The 22,398-nt window shown below is 62.4% G+C and overlaps 1 protein-coding gene across 1 annotated transcript; it reads left to right on the forward strand.

Moving 5' to 3' along the window:
• Positions 1-438: 438 nt before the first annotated feature.
• LOC141167185 (thialysine N-epsilon-acetyltransferase-like) lies at positions 439-21,792 on the forward strand. The gene is made up of 6 exons (XM_073654608.1): positions 439-589; positions 10,126-10,177; positions 11,492-11,572; positions 19,587-19,688; positions 20,414-20,454; positions 21,483-21,792. The coding sequence occupies exons 1-6, from the start codon at positions 524-526 to the stop codon at positions 21,657-21,659; spliced, it is 519 nt and encodes a 172-aa protein (XP_073510709.1). The 5' UTR covers positions 439-523; the 3' UTR covers positions 21,660-21,792.
• Positions 21,793-22,398: the final 606 nt, after the last annotated feature.

Consider the following 22,398-nt stretch of genomic DNA (forward strand, 5'->3'; position numbering starts at 1 on the left):
GCATAGAACTTGCGGATTCTCATTGGGGACAATGGGGGGCGGATTACCAAGCGTTTTACAAGCGTTTCCGCTGTGGAAAATCAGCAGCAAAAACGCTTGTAATCCGCAACGTGGGCACGCAGCCTTATAGTATTCCCCATCCTGCAGTGTCCTCCCCAGTAATGGCTGATAACAGAGAGCAGTGTAGTGACATGACTTGCTCAGCAGATTTATCTAGCACTATGCTGCTGTTCTGTGTTGTCAACCAGGTGCAGAGGTTTTTTGTTCCGGAAGTGGCGGTGTGCCCAGAATATGTGTCCCCTCCTGACTCCTCCCCCAGCTGCTCGCTGTTTCTGTAGTGGAGTCTGGACGCTCAGGTTACAGAGAATTATACACAGGAGCGGCCTCTAGTGTTAGCAGCGGAGCATTACACCGACGGCTGCAAGATACTGAAGAAGTAGGGGGCGGAGCTGGAGTGAGTGACAGGGGGCGGGGCCGGAGTGAGAGTGACAGGGGGCGTGGCGCACACACGTGCTGGGAGAACATGGCTGGGCACAGAGTGAGAGCAGCGGAGGCGGGAGACTGCGAGGAGATACTGCGCATGATCCGGGTGAGGAGGAGACTGGTGCCGAGGACCGGGGGAGGGGGGGAGGAGTGGACTGGGGCCGAGGGAGGGGAGAAGAGAAGGAGACAGGGGCCGAGGACCGGGGGAGGGGGAAGAGGAGGAGTCAAGGGCCGAGGACCGGGGGAGAGGAGGAGGAGGGAGGGGGAGGGGGAAAGAGGAGGAGACAAGGGCCGGGGGAGGGGGAAAGAGGAGGAGACAAGGGCCGGGGGAGGGGGTAAGAGAAGGAGACAAGGGGAGGGGGGAAGAGGAGGAGTCAGGCGCCGGGGAAGGGGGGAAGGGGGGAAGAGGAGGAGACAGGGGCCGGGGGAGGGGGAAGAGGAGGAGACAGGGGCCGAGGACCGGGGGAGGGGGGAGGAGGAGGGAGACAGGGGCCGGGGGAGGGGGGAGGAGGAGGAGGGAGACAGGGGCCGAGGACCGGGGGAGGGAGGAGGAGGAGGGAGACAGGGGCCGAGGACCGGGGGAGGGGGGAGGAGGAGGGAGACAGGGGCCGGTGGAGGGGGAAGAGGAGGAGACTGGTGCCGAGGACCGGGGGAGGGGGGAGGAGTGGACTGGAGCCGAGGGAGGGGGGAAGAGAAGGAGACAGGGGAGGGGGGAAGAGGAGGAGACAGGGGCCGAGGACCGGGGGAGAGGAGGAGGGAGGGGGAAAGAGGAGGAGACAAGGGCCGGGGGAGGGGGTAAGAGAAGGAGACAAGGGGAGGGGGGAAGAGGAGGAGTCAGGTGCCGGGGGAGGGGGGAAGAGGAGGAGACAGGGGCCGGGGGAGGGGGGAAGAGAAGGAGACGGGCGAGGACCGGGGGAGGGGGGAAGAGGAGGAGACAGGGGCCGAGGACCGGTGGAGGGGGGAAGAGGAGGAGACAAGGGCCGGGGGAGGGGGTAAGAGAAGGAGACAAGGGGAGGGGGGAAGAGGAGGAGTCAGGCGCCGGGGAAGGGGGGAAGAGGAGGAGACAGGGGCCGGGGGAGGGGGAAGAGGAGGAGACAGGGGCCGAGGACCGGTGGAGGGGGGAAGAGGAGGAGACAGGGGCCGAGGACCGGGGGAGGGGGGAGGAGGAGGGAGACAGGGGCCGAGGACCGGGGGAGGGGGGAGGAGGAGGGAGACAGGGGCCGAGGACCGGGGGAGGGGGGAGGAGGAGGGAGACAGGGGCCGGTGGAGGGGGGAAGAGCAGGAGACTGGTGCCGAGGACCGGGGGAGGGGGGAGGAGTGGACTGGGGCCGAGGGAGGGGGGAAGAGAAGGAGACAGGGGCCGAGGACCGGGGGAGGGGGAAGATGAGGAGTCAAGGGCCGAGGACCGGGGGAGAGGAGGGGGAGGGGGAAAGAGGAGGAGACAAGGGCCGGGGGAGGGGGTAAGAGAAGGAGACAAGGGGAGGGGGGAAGAGGAGGAGTCATGTGCCGGGGGAGGGGGGAAGAGAAGGAGACAGGGGAGGGGGGAAGAGAAGGAGACAAGGGCCGAGGACCGGGGGAGGGGGGAAGAGGAGGAGACAGGGGCCGGGGGAGGGGGTAAGAGAAGGAGACAAGGGGAGGGGGGAAGAGGAGGAGTCAGGTGCCGGGGGAGGGGGGAAGAGGAGGAGACAGGGGCCGGGGGAGGGGGGAAGAGGAGGAGACAGGGGCCGAGGACCGGGGGAGAGGAGGAGGGAGGGGGAAAGAGGAGGAGACAAGGGCCGGGGGAGGGGGTAAGAGAAGGAGACAAGGGGAGGGGGGAAGAGGAGGAGTCAGGTGCCGGGGGAGGGGGGAAGAGGAGGAGACAGGGGCCGGGGGAGGGGGGAAGAGAAGGAGACGGGCCGAGGACCGGGGGAGGGGGGAAGAGGAGGAGACAGGGGCCGAGGACCGGTGGAGGGGGGAAGAGGAGGAGACAAGGGCCGGGGGAGGGGGTAAGAGAAGGAGACAAGGGGAGGGGGGAAGAGGAGGAGTCAGGCGCCGGGGAAGGGGGGAAGAGGAGGAGACAGGGGCCGGGGGAGGGGGAAGAGGAGGAGACAGGGGCCGAGGACCGGGGGAGGGGGGAAGAGGAGGAGACAGGGGCCGAGGACCGGGGGAGGGGGGAGGAGGAGGGAGACAGGGGCCGGTGGAGGGGGGAAGAGGAGGGAGACTGGTGCCGAGGACCGGGGGAGGGGGGAGGAGTGGACTGGGGCCGAGGGAGGGGGGAAGAGAAGGAGACAGGGGCCGAGGACCGGGGGAGGGGGAAGAGGAGGAGTCAAGGGCCGAGGACCGGGGGAGGGGAGGGGGAGGGGGAAAGAGGAGGAGACAAGGGCCGGGGGAGGGGGTAAGAGAAGGAGACAAGGGGAGGGGGGAAGAGGAGGAGTCAGGCGCCGGGGGAGGGGGGAAGAGGAGGAGACAGGGGCAGGGGGAAGAGGAGGAGACAGGGGCCGAGGACCGGGGGAGGGGGGAAGAGGAGGAGACAGGGGCCGAGGACCAGTGGAGAGGGGAAGAGGAGGAGACAGGGGCCGAGGACCGGGGGAGGGGGGAGGAGGAGGGAGACAGGGGCCGGTGGAGGGGGGAAGAGGAGGAGACTGGTGCCGAGGACCGGGGGAGGGGGGAGGAGTGGACTGGGGCCGAGGGAGGGGGGAAGAGAAGGAGACAGGGGCCGAGGACCGGGGGAGGGGGAAGATGAGGAGTCAAGGGCCGAGGACCGGGGGAGAGGAGGAGGGAGGGGGAGGGGGAAAGAGGAGGAGACAAGGGCCGGGGGAGTGGGTAAGAGGAGACAAGGGGAGGGGGGAAGAGGAGGAGTCAGGTGCCGGGGGAGGGGGGAAGAGAAGGAGACAGGGGAGGTGGGAAGAGAAGGAGACAGGGGCCGAGGACCGGGGGAGGGGGGAAGAGGAGGAGACAGGGGCCGGGGGAGGGGGTAAGAGAAGGAGACAAGGGGAGGGGGGAAGAGGAGGAGTCAGGCGCCGGGGGAGGGGGGAAGAGGAGGAGACAGGGGCCGGGGGAGGGGGGAAGAGGAGAAGACAGGGGCCGAGGACCGGGGGAGGGGGGAAGAGGAGGAGACAGGGGCCGAGGACCGGTGGAGGGGGGAAGAGGAGGAGACAGGGGCCGAGGACCGGTGGAGGGGGGAAGAGGAGGAGACAGGGGCCGAGGACCGGGGGAGGGGGAGGAGGAGGAGACGGGCCGGTGGAGGGGGGAAGAGGAGGAGACTGGTGCCGAGGACCGGGGGAGGGGGGAGGAGTGGACTGGGGCCGAGGGAGGGGGGAAGAGAAGGAGACAGGGGCCGAGGACCAGGGGAGGGGGAAGAGGAGGAGTCAAGGGCCGAGGACCGGGGGAGGGAGGGGGAAAGAGGAGGAGACAAGGGCCGGGGGAGGGGGTAAGAGAAGGAGACAAGGGGAGGGGGGAAGAGGAGGAGTCATGTGCCGGGGGAGGGGGGAAGAGGAGGAGACAGGGGGAGGGGGGAAGAGAAGGAGACAGGGGCCGAGGACCGGGGGAGGGGGGAAGAGGAGACAGGGGCCGAGGACCGGTGGAGGGGGGAAGAGGAGGAGACAGGGGCCGAGGACCGGGGGAGGGGGGAAGAGGAGGAGACAGGGGCCGGTGGAGGGGGGAAGAGGAGGAGACTGGTGCCGAGGACCGGGGGAGGGGGGAGGAGTGGACTGGGGCCGAGGGAGGGGGGAAGAGAAGGAGACGGGCCGAGGACCGGGGGAGGGGGTCAAGGGCCGAGGACCGGGGAAGGGGGGAAGAGGAGACAGGGGCCGAGGACCGGGGGAGGGGGGAAGAGGAGGAGACAGGGGCCGGGGGAGGGGGGAAGAGGAGGAGATGGGCCGGTGGAGGGGGGAAGAGGAGGAGACAGGGGCTGAGGACCGGGGGAGGGCGAAGAGGAGTAGTCAAGGGCCTAGGACCGGGGGAGGGGGGAAGAGGAGGAGGGAGGGGGGAAGAGGAGGAGACAAGGGCCGTGGACCGGGGGAGGGGGTAAGAGAAGGAGACAAGGGGAGGGGGGAAGAGGAGGAGACAGGGGCCGGGGGAGGGGGGAAGAGGAGGAGACAGGGGTCGAGGACCGGGGAAGAGGGGGAGACAGGGGCCGGTGGAGGGGGGAAGAGGAGGAGACTGGGGCTGAGGACCGGGGGAGGGGGGAAGAGGAGGAGACAGGGGCCGAGGACCGGGGGAGGGGGGATGAGAGGGAGTCAGGGGCCGGGTGGAGGGGGAAGAGGAGGAGACAGGGGCCGAGGACCGGGGGAGGGGGGAAGAGGAGGAGACAGGGGCCGAGGAGTGGGGGAGAGTAGGAGACAGGGACCGAGGACCAGGGGAGGGGGGAGAGGAGGAGACAGGGACCGGGGGAGGGGGGAAGAGGAGGAGACAGGGGCCGAGGACCTGGGGAGGGGGGAAGAGGAGGAGACAGGGCCGAGGACCGGGGGATGGGGGGGGAGAAGGAGACAGGGGCCGAGGACCGCGGGGGATGGGGGGGGAGACAGGGGTCGAGGACCGGGGGATGGGGGGAGGAGGAGAAGACTGGGGCCGAGGGGACGGGAGGGGGGAGGAGGAGGATACAGGGGCCGAGGAACAGGGGAGGGGACAGGGGCCGAGGACCAGGGGAGGGGGGGAGGAGGAGGAGACAGGGGCCGAGGACCGTGGGGGAAGGGGAGGAGACAGGGGCCAAGGACCTGGAGAGGGGGGAAGGGGAGGAGACAGGGGCCGAGGACCGGGGGAGGGGGTAAGAGGAGGAGACTGGGGCCGAGGACTGGGGGAGGGGGGAAGAAGAGGAGACAGGACCGGGGGAGGGGGGAGAGGAGGAGACAGGGACCGAGGACCAGGGGAGGGGGGGAGAGGAGGAGACAGGGACCGGGGGAGGGGGGAAAAGGAGGAGACAGGGGCCGAGGACCTGGGGAGGGGGGAAGAGGAGGAGACAGGGGCCGAGGACCTGGGGAGGGTGGAAGAGGAGGAGACAGGGGCCGAGGACCAGGGAAGGGGGGAAGAGGAGAATACAGGGGCCGAGGACCGGGGGGGGGGAAGAGGAGGAGACAGGGGCCGAGGACCGGGGGAGGGGGGAAGAGGAGGATACAGGGGCTGAGGACCGGGGAGGGTGGGGGCAAGGAGACAGGGCCGAGGACCGGGGGATGGGGGGGAGGAGGAGACGGGCCGAGGACCGGGGGATGGGGGGAGGAGGATACAGGGGCCGAGGAACGGGGGAGGGGACAGGGGCTGAGGACCGTGGGAGCGGGGAAGAAGAGGAGACAGGGGCCGAGGACCTGGGGACGGGGGGAAGGGGAGGAGACAGGGGCCGAGGACCGGGGGAGGGGGTAAGAGGAGGAGACAGGGGCCGAGGACCGGGGGAGCAGGGAAGAAGAGGAGACGGGGACCGAGGACCTGGGGAGGGGGGAAGAGGAGGAGACAGGCGCCGAGGACCTGGGGAGGGGGAAAGAGGAGGAGACAGGAGCCGAGGACCTGGGGAGGGGGGGATAGGAGGAGACAGGGGCCGAGGACCGGGGGAGGGGGGAAGAGTAGGATACAGGGGCCGAGGAGGGGGGGAGGAGTGGGACAGGGGCCGAGGACCGGGGGAGGGGGGAAGAGGAGGAGACTGGGGGAGGGGGGAAGAGGAGGAGACGGACCGGGGGACGGGGGAAGAGGAGGAGACAGGGCCGAGGACCGGGGGAGAGGAGGAGACTGGGACCGAGGACCGGGGGAGAGGAGGAGACAGGGACCGAGGACCAGGGGAGGGGGGGAAAGGAGGAGACAGGGACCGAGGACCGGGGGAGGGGGGAAGAGGAGGAGACAGGGGCCGAGGACCTGGGGAGGGAGGAAAAGGAGGAGACAGGGGCCGAGGACCTGGGGAGGGGGGAAGAGGAAGAGACAGGGGCCGAGGACCGGGGGAGGGGGGAAGAGGAGGAGACAGGGGCCGAGGACCGGCGGGGAGGGTGGGGGCGAGGAGACAGGGCCGAGGACCGGGGGATGGGGGGGCTGGAGGAGGAGACAGGAGCCGAGGACCGGGGGATGGGGGGAGGAGGAGAAGACTGGGGCGGAGGGGAGGGGGGGAGGAGGAGGATACTGGGGCCGAGGAACGGGGGAGGGGACAGGGGCCGAGGACCGGGGGAGGGGGGGGTAGGAGGAGACAGGGGCCGAGGACCGTGGGAGGGGGGAAGGGGAGGAGACAGGTGCCGAGGACCTGGGGAGGGGGGAAGGGGAGGAGACAGGGGCCGAGGACCTGGGGAGGGGGGAAGGGGAGGAGGCAGGGGCCGAGGACCGGGGGAGGGGGTTAGAGGAGGAGACAGGGGCCAAGGACCGGGGGAGGGGGGAAGAAGAGGAGACAGGGGCCGAGGACCTGGGGAGGGGGGAAGAGGAGGAGACAGGGGCCGAGGACCTGGGGAGGGGGGAAGAGGAGTAGACAGGGGCCGAGGACCGGGGGAGGGGGGAAGAGTAGGATACAGGGGCCGAGGACCGGAGGAGGGGGGGAGGAGAGGGACAGGGGCCGAGGACCGGGGGATGGGGGGGAGGAGGAGGAGACAGGGGCCGAGGAACGGGGAAGGAGGAGGAGACAGGGGCCGAGGACCGGGGGAGGAGGAGGGGACAGGGGCCAAGGACCGGAGGAGGAGACAGGGGCCAGGGGAGGAGGAGGAGACAGGGACCGGGGGAGGGGGAGGAGACAGGGACCGGGGAAGGAGGAGACAGGCGCGAGGACCTCGGGAGGGGAGAAGGAGGAGACAGGGGAGGAGGTGGAGACAGGGACTTGGGGAGGGGGAGGAGACAGGGACCGGGGAAGGAGGAGACAAGCGCCGAGGACTGGGGTAGGGGAGAAGGAGGAGACAGGGGGAGGGGGAGGAGACAGTAGTCGAGGGGAGGCGGAGGAGACAGGGGTCGAGGAACGGGGGAGGGGGAGGAGACGGGCCGAGGAACGGGGGAAGAGGAGGAGACAGGGGCCGAGGAACGGGGGAGGAGGAGGTGACAGGGGCCGAGGAACGGGGAAGGAGGAGGAGACAGGGGCCGAGGACCGGGGGAGGAGGAGGGGACAGGGGCCAAGGACCGGAGGAGGAGGAGGAGACAGGGGCCAGGGGAGGAGGAGGAGACAGGGGGAGGGGGAGGAGACAGGGACCGGGGAAGGAGGAGACAGGCGCGAGGACCTCGGGAGGGGAGAAGGAGGAGACAGGGGAGGAGGTGGAGACAGGGACTTGGGGAGGGGGAGGAGACAGGGACCGGGGAAGGAGGAGACAAGCGCCGAGGACTGGGGTAGGGGAGAAGGAGGAGACAGGGGGAGGGGGAGGAGACAGGAGTCGAGGGGAGGCGGAGGAGACAGGGGTCGAGGAACGGGGGAGGGGGAGGAGACGGGCCGAGGAACGGGGGAAGAGGAGGAGACAGGGGCCGAGGAACGGGGGAGGAGGAGGTGACAGGGGCCGAGGAACGGGGTAGGAGGAGGAGACAGGGGCCGAGGACCGGGGGAGGTGGGAGGAGGAGACAGGGGCCGAGGACCGGGGGAGGAGGAAGCAGGGGCCGAGGACCGGGAAAGGGGGGAGGGGGGAGGAGGAGACAGGGGCCGAGGACCGGGGGAGGAGGAAGCAGGGGCCGAGGACCGGGGGAGGAGGAGCCGGGATAGGAGGAGACAGGGGGAGGAGGAGACAGAGGTCGAGGAACGGGGGAGGAGGAGGAGGAGACAGGGGAGGGGGAGGAGGAGACAGGGGAGGTGGGGAGGAGGAGGAGGAGACAGAGGTCGAGGAACGGGGGAGTGAGGGTGGGAGGAGACAGGTCGAGGAACGGGGGAGGGAGGGTGGGAGGAGACAGAGGTCGAGGAACGGGGGAGGGAGGGGGGGAGGAGACAGAGGTCGAGGACCGGGGTACGGAGGGGGGAGGAGACATGGGCCAAGGACCGGGGAGGGTGGGGGGGGAGACAGGGGCCGTGCATCGGGGGATGGGGGGGAGGAGGAGGAGACAGGGGCCGAGGACCGGGGGATGGGGGGGAGGCGAAGGAGAAGACAGGGGCCGAGGACCGGGGGATGGGGGGGAGGAGGAGGCGAAGACAGGGGATGGGGAGGAGGAGGAGGCGAAGACAGGGGATGGGGAGGAGGAGGAGGAGAAGACAGGGGCCGAGGACCAGGGGAGGGGAGAAGGAGGAGACAGGAGCCGAGGACCAGGGGAGGGGAGAAGGAGGAGACAGGGACCGAGGACCGGGAGAGGAGGAGGAGGAGACAGGGACCGAGGACCGGGAGAGGAGGAGACAGGGACCGAGGACCGGGGGAGGAGGAGGAGGACACAGGGGCCAAGGACCGGGGGAGGAGGAGACAGGGGCCAAGGACCGGGGGAGGAGGAGGAGACAGGGGCCGAGGACCAGGGAAGGGGAGGAGGAGACAGGGACCGGGGGAGGGGAGGAGGGAGGAGACAGGGGCCGAGGAACGGGGGAGGAGGAGGAGACAGGGGCCGAGGACTGGGGGAGGGGAGGGGGGAGGAGACAGGGGCCGAGGAACGGGGGAGGAGGAGGAGACAGGGGCCGAGGACCAGGGGAGGGGGGAGGAGGAGAAGACAGGGGCCGAGGGGAGGGGGGGGAGGGGGAGACAGGGACCGGGGGAGGAGACAGGGGCCGAGGACCAGGGAGGGTGGGGGCGAGGAGACAGGGCCGAGGACCGGGGGATGGGGGGGAGGAGGAGGAGGAGACAAGGGCCAAGGAGCGGGGGATGGGGGGGAGGAGGAGACAGGGACCGGAGGAGGGGAGGTGACAGGGGCCGAGGAACGGGGAAGGAGGAGGTGACAGGGGCCGAGGAACGGGGAAGGAGGAGGAGACAGGGGCCGAGGACCGGGGGAGGAGGAGGGGACAGGGGCCAAGGACCGGAGGAGGAGGAGGAGACAGGGGCCAGGGGAGGAGGAGGAGACAGGGGGAGGGGGAGGAGACAGGGACCGGGGAAGGAGGAGACAGGCGCGAGGACCTCGGGAGGGGAGAAGGAGGAGACAGGGGAGGAGGTGGAGACAGGGACTTGGGGAGGGGGAGGAGACAGGGACTGGGGAAGGAGGAGACAAGCGCCGAGGACTGGGGTAGGGGAGAAGGAGGAGACAGGGGGAGGGGGAGGAGACAGGAGTCGAGGGGAGGCGGAGGAGACAGGGGTCGAGGAACGGGGGAGGGGGAGGAGACAGGGGCCGAGGAACGGGGGAAGAGGAGGAGACAGGGGCCGAGGAACGGGGGAGGAGGAGGTGACAGGGGCCGAGGAACGGGGTAGGAGGAGGAGACAGGGGCCGAGGACCGGGGGAGGGGGGAGGAGGAGACAGGGGCCGAGGACCGGGGGAGGAGGAAGCAGGGGCCGGGGGAGGGGGGAGGAGGAGACAGGGGCCGAGGACCGGGGGAGGAGGAAGCAGGGGCCGAGGACCGGGGGAGGAGGAGGAGGAGCCGGGGGAGGAGGAGACAGAGGTCGAGGAACGGGGGAGGAGGAGGAGGACACAGGGGACCAAGGACCGAGGGAGGAGGAGGAGGAGACAGGGGCCAAGGACCGGGGGAGGAGGAGGAGACAGGGGCTGAGGACCGGGGAAGGGGAGATAGGAGGAGGAGACAGGGGTCCCCCGAGGACCAGAGGAGGGGTGGGGGATGTGTGTGGCCCCTGTGTCCGTCTTCTGTTTCTTCATCTTCCTTCTTTTCTGCAGGAATTGGCGGATTATGAGAAATTATCTGATCAAGTGAAGATGACGGCGGGAGGTGCGGATCTGTGTAGTTGTGCTGGTGGGGGTGGTAGTAGTGCTGGTGGGGGTGGTAGTAGTGCTGGTGGGGGTGGTGGTAGTGCTGGTGGGGGAGGTAGTAGTGCTGGTTGGGGTGATGGTAGTGCTGGTGGGGGTGGTGGTAGTGCTGGTGGGGGTGGTGGTAGTGCTGGTGGGGGCGGTGGTAGTGCTGGTTGGGGCGGTGGTAGTGCTGGTGGGGGTGGTGGTAGTGCTGGTGGGGGTGGTGGTAGTGCTGGTGGGGGTGGTGGTAGTGCTGGTGGGGGCGGTAGTAGTGCTGGTGGGGGCGGTAGTAGTGCTGGTGGGGGCGGTAGTAGTGCTGGTGGGGGTGGTGGTAGTGCTGGTGGGGGTGGTAGTAGTGCTGGTGGGGGTGGAGGTAGTGCTGGTGGGGGCGGTAGTAGTGCTGGTGGGGGCGATAGTAGTGCTGGTGGGGGTGGTGGTAGTGCTGGTGGGGGCGGTAGTTGTGCTTGTGGGGGCGGTAGTTGTGCTTGTGGGGGCGGTAGTAGTGCTGGTGGGGGCGGTGGTAGTGCTGGTGGGGGTGATAGTAGTGCTGGTGGAGGTGGTGGTAGTAGTGCTTGTGGGGGTGGTGGTAGTGCCGGTGGGGGCGGTGGTAGTGCTGGTGGGGGCAGTAGTAGTGCTGGTGGGGGTGGTGGTAGTAGTGCTGGTGGGGGTGATGGTAGTAGTGCTGGTGGGGGTGGTGGTAGTAGTGCTGGTGGGGGTGGTGGAAGTAGTGCTGGTGGGGGTGGTAGTAGTGCTGGTGGGGGTGGTAGTAGTGCTGGTGGGGGTGGTAGTAGTGCTGGTGGGGGTGGGGGTGGTAGTAGTGCTGGTGGGGGTGGTAGTAGTGCTGGTGGGGGTGGTAGTAGTGCTGGTGGGGGTGGGGGTGGTAGTAGTGCTGGTGGGGGCGGTGGTAGTGCTGGTGGGGGCAGTAGTAGTGCTGGTTCGGGGTGGTAGTAGTGCTGGTGGAGGTGGTAGTAGTGCTGGTGGGGGCGGTGGTAGTGCTGGTGGGGGCAGTAGTAGTGCTGGTTCGGGGTGGTAGTAGTGCTGGTGGAGGTGGTAGTAGTGCTGGTGGGGGTGGTGGTAGTGCTGGTGGGGGTGATAGTAGTGCTGGTGGGGAAGGTAGTAGTGCTGGTGGGGGTGGTGGTAGTAGTGCTGGTGGGGGTGGTGGAAGTAGTGCTGGTGGGGGTGGTAGTAGTGCTGGTGGGGATGGTAGTAGTACTGGTGGGGGTGGTAGTTATACTGGTGGGGGTGGTAGTATTATTAGTCTTGGACCCCTCTACTTGTTGCTCCGTTCTTTCAGGTCTTCGCCAGGACGGATTTGGTGACTCTCCGCTCTTCAGATGTTTAGTTGTGGAAAATGAAGATGAGAAAGAAGTGTCTGGTCAGTAACATGACAGCACCGTATAGGGGGGGAGGAAACTGTCAGTAACGACATAGCACTGTATACGGGGGAGGACACTGTCAGTAACATGACAGCACTGTATACGGGGAGAGGACACTGTCAGTAATGAGACAGCACTGTATACGAGGAGAGGACACTGTCAGTAACGAGACAGCACTGTATACGGGGAGAGGACACTGTCAGTAACGATACGGCACTGTATATCGGGGGAGGACACTCAGTGACTAGACGGCACTGTATACAGGGGAGGACATTGTATTGGGGGAATACATTAGACTTCGACCCCTGGAGTCGGGCGCTGAGGCTGATGAGATTTCGTGCTGCTCCCGGAATCTTCTGTTTTTTGTGATATTTTTGGAGGGGTCCCTCCCCTGTGACCCCCCCCCCTCCGCGTAGTGGATGTCATCGGCCTCATTTCCAGGATCATTTTTTGTGCCCCTCGTGGTAAATGTTATCGGCCTCGTTCCTGGGATCGGTTTTTGCCCCCATGTGGTAGATGTCATCGGCCTCGTTCCTGGGATCGGTTTTTGCCCCCATGTGGTAGATGTCATCGGCCTTGTTCCCAGGGACATTGTTTGCAATTTCCGGAGTTGGTTTTTGCTCCCTGTGCGGTAGATGTCATCGGCCTCATTCCCAGGATCGTTTTTTGCTCCCTGTGTCTTAGATGTCATTGGCTTCGTTCCTGGGGCTGTTTTTTGTGTCCCTCATGATAGATGTCATCGGCCTGATTTCTGGGGTCGGTTTTTGTGCCCCTCATGGTAGATGTCATCAGCCTGATTTCTGGGGTCGGTTTTTGTGCCCCTCGTGGTAGATGTCATCGGCCTCGTTTCTGGGGTCGGTTTTTGTGCCCCTCATGGTAGATGTCATCGGCCTCATTCCTGGGATCGTTTTTTGCTCCCACGTGGTAGATGTCATCGGCCTCATTCTCAGGGTCGGTTTTTGCCCCTGCGTGGTAGATGTCATCGGCCTCATTCTCAGGGTCGGTTTTTGCCCCTGCATGGTAGATGTCATCGGCCTCATTCTCAGGGTCGGTTTTTGCCCCTGCGTGGTAGATGTCATCCGCCTCATTCTCAGGGTCGGTTTTTGCCCCTGCATGGTAGATGTCATCGGCCTCATTCTCAGGGTCGGTTTTTGCCCCCGCGTGGTAGATGTCATCGGCCTCATTCTCAGGGTCGGTTTTTGCCCCCGCGTGGTAGATGTCATCAGCCTCATTCCCAGGGTCGGTTTTTGCCCCCGCGTGGTAGATGTCATCGCCCTAATGCCTGGGGTTGGTTTTTGCTCCTGCATGGTAGATGTCATCAGCCTTGTTCCCGGGATCGGTTTTTGCCCCCGTGTGGTAGATGTCAACGGCCTCGTTCCTGGGGTTGGTTTGTGCTCCCCGCATGGTAGATGTCATCGGCCTCGTTCCTGGGGTCGGTTTTTGCTCCCACGTGGTAGATGTCATCGGCCTCATTCTCAGGGTCGGTTTTTGCCCCTGCGTGGTAGATGTCATCGGCCTCATTCTCAGGGTCGGTTTTTGCCCCTGCATGGTAGATGTCATCGGCCTCATTCTCAGGGTCGGTTTTTGCCCCTGCGTGGTAGATGTCATCCGCCTCATTCTCAGGGTCGGTTTTTGCCCCTGCATGGTAGATGTCATCGGCCTCATTCTCAGGGTCGGTTTTTGCCCCCGCGTGGTAGATGTCATCGGCCTCATTCTCAGGGTCGGTTTTTGCCCCCGCGTGGTAGATGTCATCAGCCTCATTCCCAGGGTCGGTTTTTGCCCCCGCGTGGTAGATGTCATCGCCCTAATGCCTGGGGTTGGTTTTTGCTCCTGCATGGTAGATGTCATCAGCCTTGTTCCCGGGATCGGTTTTTGCCCCCGTGTGGTAGATGTCAACGGCCTCGTTCCTGGGGTTGGTTTGTGCTCCCCGCATGGTAGATGTCATCGGCCTCGTTCCTGGGGTCGGTTTTTGCTCCCTGTGTTGTAGATGTCATCAGCCTCGTCCCTGCGGTTGTTTTTTGCTTCCTGCGTGGTAGATGTCATCGGCCTCATTCCCGGGATCGGTTTATGCCCACGTATGGTAGATGTCATCGGCCTTGTTCCTGGGGCCGGTATTTGCTCTCCGCATGGCATATGTCATTGGCCTCATTCCTGGGGTCGGTTTGTGCTTCCCACGTGGTAGATGTCATCGGCCTCATTTCTGGGGTCCGTTTTTGCTCCCTGCATGGTAGATGTCATCGGCCTCATTCCCAGGATTGTTTTTTGCTCCCCGTGTGGCAGGTGTCATCGGCCTCGTTCCTGGGGCTGTTTTTTGTGACCCTCGTGGTAGATGTCATCGGCCTCATTTCCGAGGTCGGTTTTTGTGCCGCTCGTGGTAGATCTCATCGGCCTCATTTCTGGGGACGGTTTTCGTGCCCCTCGTGGTAGATGTCATCAGCCTTGTTCCTGGGATCGGTTTTTGCTCCCGCGTGGTGGATGTCATCGGCCTTGTTCCTGGCATCGGTTTTTGCTCCTATGTGGTAGATGTCAATGGCCTTGTTCCCGGGGTTGTTTTTTGCCCCTGCATGGTAGATGTCACCGGCCTCATTCCTGGGGTTGATTTTTGCTCTCCGCGTGGTAGATGTCATCGGCCTCTTCCCAGGGTAGTTTTTTGCCCCTACGTGGTAGATGTCATCGGCCTCGTTCCTGAGGCCGGTTTTTGCTCCCTGTGTGGTAGATGTCATTGGTCTTATTCCCGAGGTCGATTTTTGTGCCACTCGTGGTAGATGTCATCGGACTCATTCCTGGGGTCGGTTTTTGTGCCACTCATGGTAGATGTCATCAGCCTCATTCCTGGGGTTGGTTTTTGCCTCCCGCCTGGTAGATGTCATCGACCTTATTCCCGGCGTCGGTTTTGCTCCCCGCGTGGTAGATGTCATCAGCTTTGTTCCTGGGATCGTGTTTTGCTCCCGCGTGATAGCTGTCATCGGCCTCATTCATGGGGTCATTTTTTGCTCCCCGCTTGGTAGATGTCATCGACCTCATTCCTGGGGTTGGTTTCTGCCCCCGCGTGGTAGATTTCATGGGCCTCATTCCTGGGGTCGGTTTTTGCTCCCTGCATGGTAGATGTCATCGGCCTTATTCCTGGGGTCGGTTTTTGCTCCCTGTGTGGTAGATGTCGTCGGCCTCGTTCCTGGGGCCGTTTTTTCTCCCTGTGTGGTAGATGTCATCGGCCTCATTCCTGGGATCAGTTTTTGACCACGTATGGTAGATGTCATCGGCCTCGTTCCTGGGGCCAGTGTTTGCCCCGCGTGGTAGATATCATCGGCCTTGTTCCTGGGGCTGGTATTTGCTCCCCGCATGACATATGTCATTGGCCTCATTCCTGGGGTTGGTTTGTGCTTCCCTTATGGTAGATGTCATTGGCCTCATTCCCAGGATTGTTTTTTGCTCCCCGTGTGGTAGGTGTCATCGGCCTCGTTCCTGGGGCTGTTTTTTGTGCCCCCCATGGTAGATGTCATCGGCCTCATTTCCAGGGTCAGTTTTTATGCCCCTTGTCTTTGATGTCAACAGCCTTGTTCCTGGGATCGGTTTTCTCTCCCATGTGGTAGTTGTCATCGGCCTTGTTCCCGGCATCGTTTTTTGGCCCCGCGTGGTAGATGCCATCGGCCTCATTCCTGGGGTCGATTTTTGCTCTCCACGTGGTAGATTTCATCGGCCTCGTTCCTGGGATCGGTTTTTGCTCCCCGCATGGTAGATGTCATCAGCCTCCTTCCTGAGGCCGGTTTTTGCTCCCTGTATGGTAGATGTCATCGACCTCATTCCCGGGGTCGGTTTTTGTGCCACTCAAGGTAGATGTCATCGGCCTCATTCCTGGGGTCGATTTTTGTGCCACTCGTGGTAGATGTCAACGGCCTCATTCCCAGGGTTGGTTTTTGCTTCCCGCCTGGTAGATGTCATCAGCCTCATTCCTGGGGTAGGTTTTTGTGCGCTTCGTGGTAGATGTCATCAGCCTTGTTCCTGGGATCGTTTTTTGTTCCCGCGTGGTAGATGTCAATGGCCTTGTTCCCGGGGTTCGTTTTTGCCCCCGCGTGCTAGATGTCATTGGTCTCATTCCCGGGGTGAGTTTTTGTGCCACTCGTGGTAGATATCATCGGTCTCATTCCTGGGGTCGGTTTTGTGCACCTTGTGGAAGATGTCATCAGCCTTGTTCCTCGGATCGGTTTTTGTTCCCGCGTGGTAGATGTCAATGGCCTTGTTCCCGGGGTTGGTTTTTGCCCCCGCGTGCTAGATGTCATCGGTCTCATTCCCGGGGTGAGTTTTTGTGCCACTCGTGGTAGATATCATCGGTCTCATTCCTGGGGTCGGTTTTGTGCACCTTGTGGAAGATGTCATCAGCCTTGTTCCTGGGATCGTTTTTTGTTCCCGCGTGGTAGCTGTCAACGGCCTCATTCCCGGGGTTGGTTTTTGCTTCCCGCCTGGTAGATGTCATCGACCTCTTCCCGGGGTGGTTTTTGCTCCCCGCGTGGTAGATGTCATCTGCCTCATTCTTGGGGTCGGTTTTTGCTCTCCACGTGGTAGATTTTATCGGCCTCGTTCCTGGGGTCGGTTTTTGCTCCCTGCATGGTAGATGTCATCAGCCTCCTTCCTGAGGCCGGTTTTTGCTCCCTGTATGGTAGATGTCATCGACCTCATTCCCGGGGTCGGTTTTTGTGCCACTCAAGGTAGATGTCATCGGCCTCATTCCTGGGGTCGATTTTTGTGCCACTCGTGGTAGATGTCAACGGCCTCATTCCCAGGGTTGGTTTTTGCTTCCCGCCTGGTAGATGTCATCAGCCTCATTCCTGGGGTAGGTTTTTGTGCACTTCGTGGTAGATGTCATCAGCCTTGTTCCTGGGATCGGTTTTTCTTCCCGCGTGGTAGATGTCATCGGCCTTGTTCACAGCATCGGTTTTTGCCCCCGCGTGATAGATGTCAACGGTCTCATTCCCGGGGTGGGTTTTTGTGCACCTTGTGGTAGATGTCATCAGCCTTGTTCCTCGGATCGGTTTTTGTTCCCGCGTGGTAGATGTCAATGGCCTTGTTCCCGGGGTTCGTTTTTGCCCCCGCGTGCTAGATGTCATCGGTCTCATTCCCGGGGTGAGTTTTTGTGCCACTCGTGGTAGATATCATCGGTCTCATTCCTGGGGTCGGTTTTGTGCACCTTGTGGAAGATGTCATCAGCCTTGTTCCTCGGATCGGTTTTTGTTCCCGTGTGGTAGATGTCAATGGCCTTGTTCCCGGGGTTGGTTTTTGCCCCCGCGTGCTAGATGTCATCGGTCTCATTCCCGGGGTGAGTTTTTGTGCCACTCGTGGTAGATATCATCGGTCTCATTCCTGGGGTCGGTTTTGTGCACCTTGTGGAAGATGTCATCAGCCTTGTTCCTGGGATCGTTTTTTGTTCCCGCGTGGTAGCTGTCAACGGCCTCATTCCCGGGGTGGTTTTTGCTCCCCGCGTGGTAGATGTCATCTGCCTCATTCTTGGGGTCGGTTTTTACTCCCTACGTGGTTGATGTCATCGGCCTCATTTCCAGGATCGTTTTGTGCCCCTCATGGTAGATGTCATCGGTCTCGTTCCTGGGATCGTTTTTTTCCCCCATATGGTGGATGTCATCTGCCTCGTTCCTAGGGCCAATGTTTGCCCCAGCGTGGTAGATGTCATCGGCCTTGTTCCCGGGGCCATTGTTTGCTCCCCGCGTGGTATATGTCATTGGCCTCATTCCTGGGGTCGGTTTTTGCTTCCCGCATGGTAGATATCATCGGCCTTTTTCCCGGGATCGTTTTCTGCTCCCCGTGTGGTAGATGTCATCGGCCTAATTTCCGGGGTTGTTTTTTTCTCCCTGCCTGGTAGATGTCATCGGCCTCATTCCCAGGATCTTTTTTTGCTTCCTGTGTGGTAGATGTCATTGGCTTCGTTCCTGGGGCTGGTTTTTGTGCCCCTCGTGTTAGATGTCATCGGCCTCATTTCCGGGGTCGGTTTTTGTGCCCCTCATGGTAGATCTCATCAGCCTCATTCCCAAAGCAGGTTTTTGTACCCCTCATGATAGATGTCATCGGCCTTATTTCTGGGGTCGGTTTTTGTGCCCTTTGTGGTAGATGTCACCGGCCTCGTTTCTGGGGTCGGTTTTTGTGCCCCTCATGGTAGATGTCATTGGCCTCATTCCTGGGATCGTTTTTTGCCCACGCATGGTAGATGTCTTCGCCCTCATTCCCGGGGTCAGTTTTTGCCCCCACTTGGTAGATGTCATCAGCCTCATTCCTGGGGTTGGTTTTCGCTCCTGCGTGGTAGATGTCATTGGCCTTGCTCCCGGGATAGTTTTTTCCCCCCGTGTGGTAGATGTCATGGGCCTCATTCCTGGGGTCAGTTTTTGCTTCCCGTGTGGTAGATGTCATCGGTCTTTTCCCGGGGTTGGTTTTTGCTCCCCGCGTGGTAGATGTCATCGACCTTGTTCCTGGGGTCGGTTTTTACTCCCTGTGTGGTAGATTTCATCGGCCTCGTTCCTGGGGTCTGTTTTTGCTCCCTGCGTGGTAGATGTAATCGACCTCATTCCCGGGATCGTTTTTTGCCCACGTATGGTAGATGTCATCGGCCTCGTTCCTGGGGCCAGTGTTTGCCCCACATAGTAGATGTCATCAGCCTTGATCCTGGGGTTGGTATTTGCTCCACGCATGGCATATGTCATTGGCCTCATCCCTGGGGTCGGTTTTTGCTCCCCGCGTGGTAGATGTCATCAGCCTTGTTCCTGGGATTGGTTTTTGCTCCCCACGTGGTAATTGTCATCAGCCTCCTTCCTGAGGTCGGTTTTTGTGCCACTCATGGTAGATGTCAATGGCCTCATTCCTGGGGTTGGTTTTTGCTCCCTGTGTGGTAGATGTCATTGGCCTCATTTCCGGCTTCGGTTCTTGCTCCCCACGTGGTAGATGTCATCGGCCTCATTCCTGGGGTCGGTTTTTGTGCCCCTCGTGGTAGATGTCATCAGCCTTGTTTCTGGGATCGGTTTTTGCCCCTGCGTTGTAGATGTTATCGGCCTCATTCCTGGGGCCAGTTTTTGCTCCCCGCTTGGTAGATGTCATCAGCCTCATTCCCGGGGTCGGTTTTTGTGCCACTCGTGGTAGATGTCAACGACCTCATTCCCGGCGTTGGTCTTTGCTTCCCGCCTGGTAGATGTCATCGACCTCATTCCCGGCGTCGGTTCTTGCTCCCCGCGAGGTAGATGTCATCGGTCTCATTCCTGGGGTCGGTTTTTGTCTGCCTCGTGGTAGATGTCATCAGCCTTGTTCCTGGGATCTTTATTGTTCCCGAATGGTAGATGTCATCGGCCTCATTCCCGGGGTCGGTTTTTGCCCCTATGTGGTAGATGTCAATGGCCTTGTTCCCGGGGTTGGTTTTTGCCCCCGCGTGGTAGATGTCATCGGCCTCATTCTCGGGCTCTGTTTTTGTGCCACTTGTGGTAGATATCATCGACCTCATTCCTGGGGTGGGTTTTTGTGCCACTCGTGGTGGATGTCAACTGCCTCATTCCCGGGGTTGGTTTTTGCTCCCCGCGTGGTAGATGTCATCGGTCTCATTTCTGGGGTCGGTTTTTGTGCCCCTCATGGTAGATGTCATCGGCCTCATTCCCGGGGTCGGTTTCTGCTTCCCGCGTGGTAGATGTTATCTGCCTTGTTCCCGGGATCGGCTTTTGCCCCCGTGTGGTAGATGTCATCGGCCTCCTTTCCAGGACTAGTTTTTGCCCCCGCGTGGTAGAAGTCATTGGCCTCCTTTCCGGGACTAGTTTTTGCCCCCGCGTGGTAGATGTCATCGGCCTCCTTTCCGGGACTAGTTTTTGCCCCCGCGTGGTAGATGTCATCGGCCTCCTTTCCGGGACTAGTTTTTGCCCCTGCGTGGTAGATGTCATCGGCCGTCATGACGGATGTATAGCAGCCGGCTACTGACGCTGCACAAGCTACCACATGACTGTCCACACCGCTGACCCCTTCCTCCGTCTCTTCCAGGGCCCCGGCTGGTGGGCTACGCTCTTGCCTTCTTCACCTACAGCACCTGGGAGGGGCGGGCGCTCTACCTGGAGGACCTGTACATCATGCCGGAGTACCGAGGTACCTGCATCCAACTGCACCCACAGCAGCACAAAGGGTTTCAGCAAAGAAGCACACGGTGCATAGACTGTGCGGCAGGAAAGCAACATCGCCCCTTTCACTACACCCATGACCTGTACATAGGGGAATGAGTGCTGCCCCCAAGCAGCACAGAGTATTTCAGTATTTTTCTCCAGTGATATCCAGAGCTGCGGTCACTATTCTGCTGTTACATCGTGTCGAATCCTCCAGTCACCTCCAGAGCTGCAGTTATTATTCTGCTGTTATATCATATCTTATCCTCCAGTCACCTCCATAGCTGCAGTCACTATTCTGCCCCCTGTGTAGCGCTCCTGCCCCCCTGTGTAGCGCTCCTGCCCCCCTGCGTAGCGCTCCTGCCCCCCTGTGTAGTTCTCCTGCCCCCCTGCGTAGCGCTCCTGCCCCCCCTGTGCAGCGCTCCTGCCCCCCCTGTGCAGCGCTCCTGCCCCCCTGCGTAGCGCTCCTGCCCCCCTGTGTAGTTCTCCTGCCCCCCTGTGTAGCGCTCCTGCCCCCCTGCGTAGCGCTCCTGCCCCCCCTGTGCAGCGCTCCTGCCCCCCCTGTGCAGCGCTCCTGCCCCCCTGCGTAGCGCTCCTGCCCCCCTGTGCAGCGCTCCTGCCCCCCTGTGCAGCGCTCCTGCCCACCTGTGCAGCGCTCCTGCCCCCCTGTGCAGTGCTCCTGCCCCCTGTGCTAACGCTCCTGTTTTGCAGGCAGAGGCATCGGCTCCCGTCTGTTTGCTGCTGTCGCGGAGGTGAGTGGTCTGCGACCGTGGGGCTGTAGTTATATAACTGCAGGAGGCGGCTGTGTTATTACAGGATTATAGATTATTCTGATCCATCGGTGGCTCCGGTAATCCAGCGCTGGTCTGTAACTGCACGGTGTCCTCCATTGTCTAGTGCGGGACTTGTATACTCTGCCTTTAGTTATATCCTCCATGTCTAAGGCTTCTGACGGTGGGGGTCTCTCCTTGTCCCTCTCTAGGTCTGCCTGTCATTGGGGTCTCTCCTCCCTGTCCCTCTCTAGCTCTGCTTGATATTCGTGTCTCTCCTCCTTGTCCCTCTCTAGCTCTGCTTTACGTTGGGGTCTCTCCTCCTTGTCCCTCTCTAGCTCTGCCTGACGTTTGGGTATCTCCTCCCTGTCCCTCTCTGGCTCTGCCTGTCGTTGAGGTCTCTCCTCCCTGTCCTTCTCTAGCTCTGCGTCTCGTTGGGGTCTCTCTTCCCTGTCCCTCTCTAGCTCTGCCTCCCGTTGGGGTCTCTCCTCCTTGTCCCTCTCTAGCTCTGCCTGACGTTGGGGTCTTTCCTTCTTGTCCCCCTCTAGCTCTGCCTGTCGTTGGGGTATCTCCTCCCTGTCCCTCTCTAGCTCTGCCTCTCGTTGGGGTCGCTCCTCCTTGTCCCTCTCTAGCTCTGCCTCTCGTTGGGGTCTCTCCTCCCTGTTCCTCTCTAGCTCTGCCTCTCGTTGGGGTCTCTCCTCCCTGTCCCTCTCTAGCTCTGCCTCTCGTTGGGGTCTCTCCTCCTTGTCCCTCTCTAGCTCTGCCTGACGTTGGGGTCTTTCCTTCTTGTCCCCCTCTAGCTCTGCCTGACGTTGGGGTCTCTCCTCCCTGTCCCTCTCTAGCTCTGCCTCTCGTTGGGGTCGCTCCTCCTTGTCCCTCTCTAGCTCTGCCTCTCGTTGGGGTCTCTCCTCCCTGTTCCTCTCTAGCTCTGCCTCTCGTTGGGGTCTCTCCTCCTTGTCCCTCTCTAGCTCTGCCTGACGTTGTGGTCTGCCCTTCTTGTCCCTCTCTAGCTCTGCCTGTCGTTGGGGTGCGCTCGTCTGCAACTCTCCGTCCTGGATTGGAACCAGTCCGCCATCTCCTTCTACCGCTCCCGCGGGGCACGGGACCTGTCTCAAGAGGAGGGCTGGCGCCTCTTCCGCTTCCTTCCTGAAGATCTCCGCCAGGTGAAGGCGAATAATCCCAGCTGACGACGCAGATGACGCCTCCTTACAGAATCCCTGCTGGACAAGGGCCCCCCAGGACCCCGCTGTACCCCAGTGTTCGGGCTGTGACATGTGAACCTCTGTCCCCGATGTCAGTAAACGTCCTACCTCTGCTGCTTTTCTGTTATCTCTCAGGTTCTGCGCATGATCAGCAGTGTGAACATACTGTGCCCAGGTCTCTTGTGTTCAGTTGTGTGTATGGCGCCCCGTATAGTGATCAGTAGTGAATACATACTGCATTCCCCAAGGTGCTCAATGGTGTGTATAGCACCCCCCCCCCCCCCCCCAAAATGATCAGCAGTGTGTATGCTTCACCCCTTGCTGATCAGCTGACATATTTACACCTGACTACTTTTATGTAGAAAAAATACCCTATGGGCTCAGGGTAAGAAAACCTAGTCGTACATATAGGCCGTACCCCTCCCCCCATTAATGTGACATCCATAGAGCACATCGGAGGCAATCTTCAGATCAGCCTGTCACTGCGGCCCACCTCTTTCCTCCCCTTGCGTGTCAGCTGCGGCTCCCCGCTCTCCTCCCCTCGCGCATCCGCTGCAGCTCGTCTCTATTCCCTTCACCTCGCGCAGCACCTGTGGCCCTCTCTCTTACCCCAGATCTCGCTCGGCACCTGAGGCTCCCCTCTATTCCCCCCCACCTCGCGTGGCACCTGCATCTCCCCTCTCTCCCCCCACACCTCTTGCTGCACCTGCTGCTCCCCTCTCTT

This window comes from Phyllobates terribilis, unplaced genomic scaffold (assembly GCF_046119375.1).
Source record: "Phyllobates terribilis strain yellow unplaced genomic scaffold, ASM4611937v1 Scaffold_11__3_contigs__length_659146591, whole genome shotgun sequence".
Classification (NCBI taxonomy): Eukaryota; Metazoa; Chordata; class Amphibia; order Anura; family Dendrobatidae; genus Phyllobates; species Phyllobates terribilis.

What these genes read in the sequence shown, in the direction of transcription:
- LOC141167185 (XM_073654608.1), top strand. Translation starts at nt 524, where the DNA reads ATGGCTGGGCACAGAGTGAGAGCAGCGGAGGCGGGAGACTGCGAGGAG. An exon ending in AGATACTGCGCATGATCCGG is followed by an intron (nt 590 to 10,125) that starts GTGAGGAGGAGA and finishes TCTTTTCTGCAG; the next exon opens with GAATTGGCGGATTATGAGAA. An exon ending in AGTGAAGATGACGGCGGGAG is followed by an intron (nt 10,178 to 11,491) that starts GTGCGGATCTGT and finishes CCGTTCTTTCAG; the next exon opens with GTCTTCGCCAGGACGGATTT.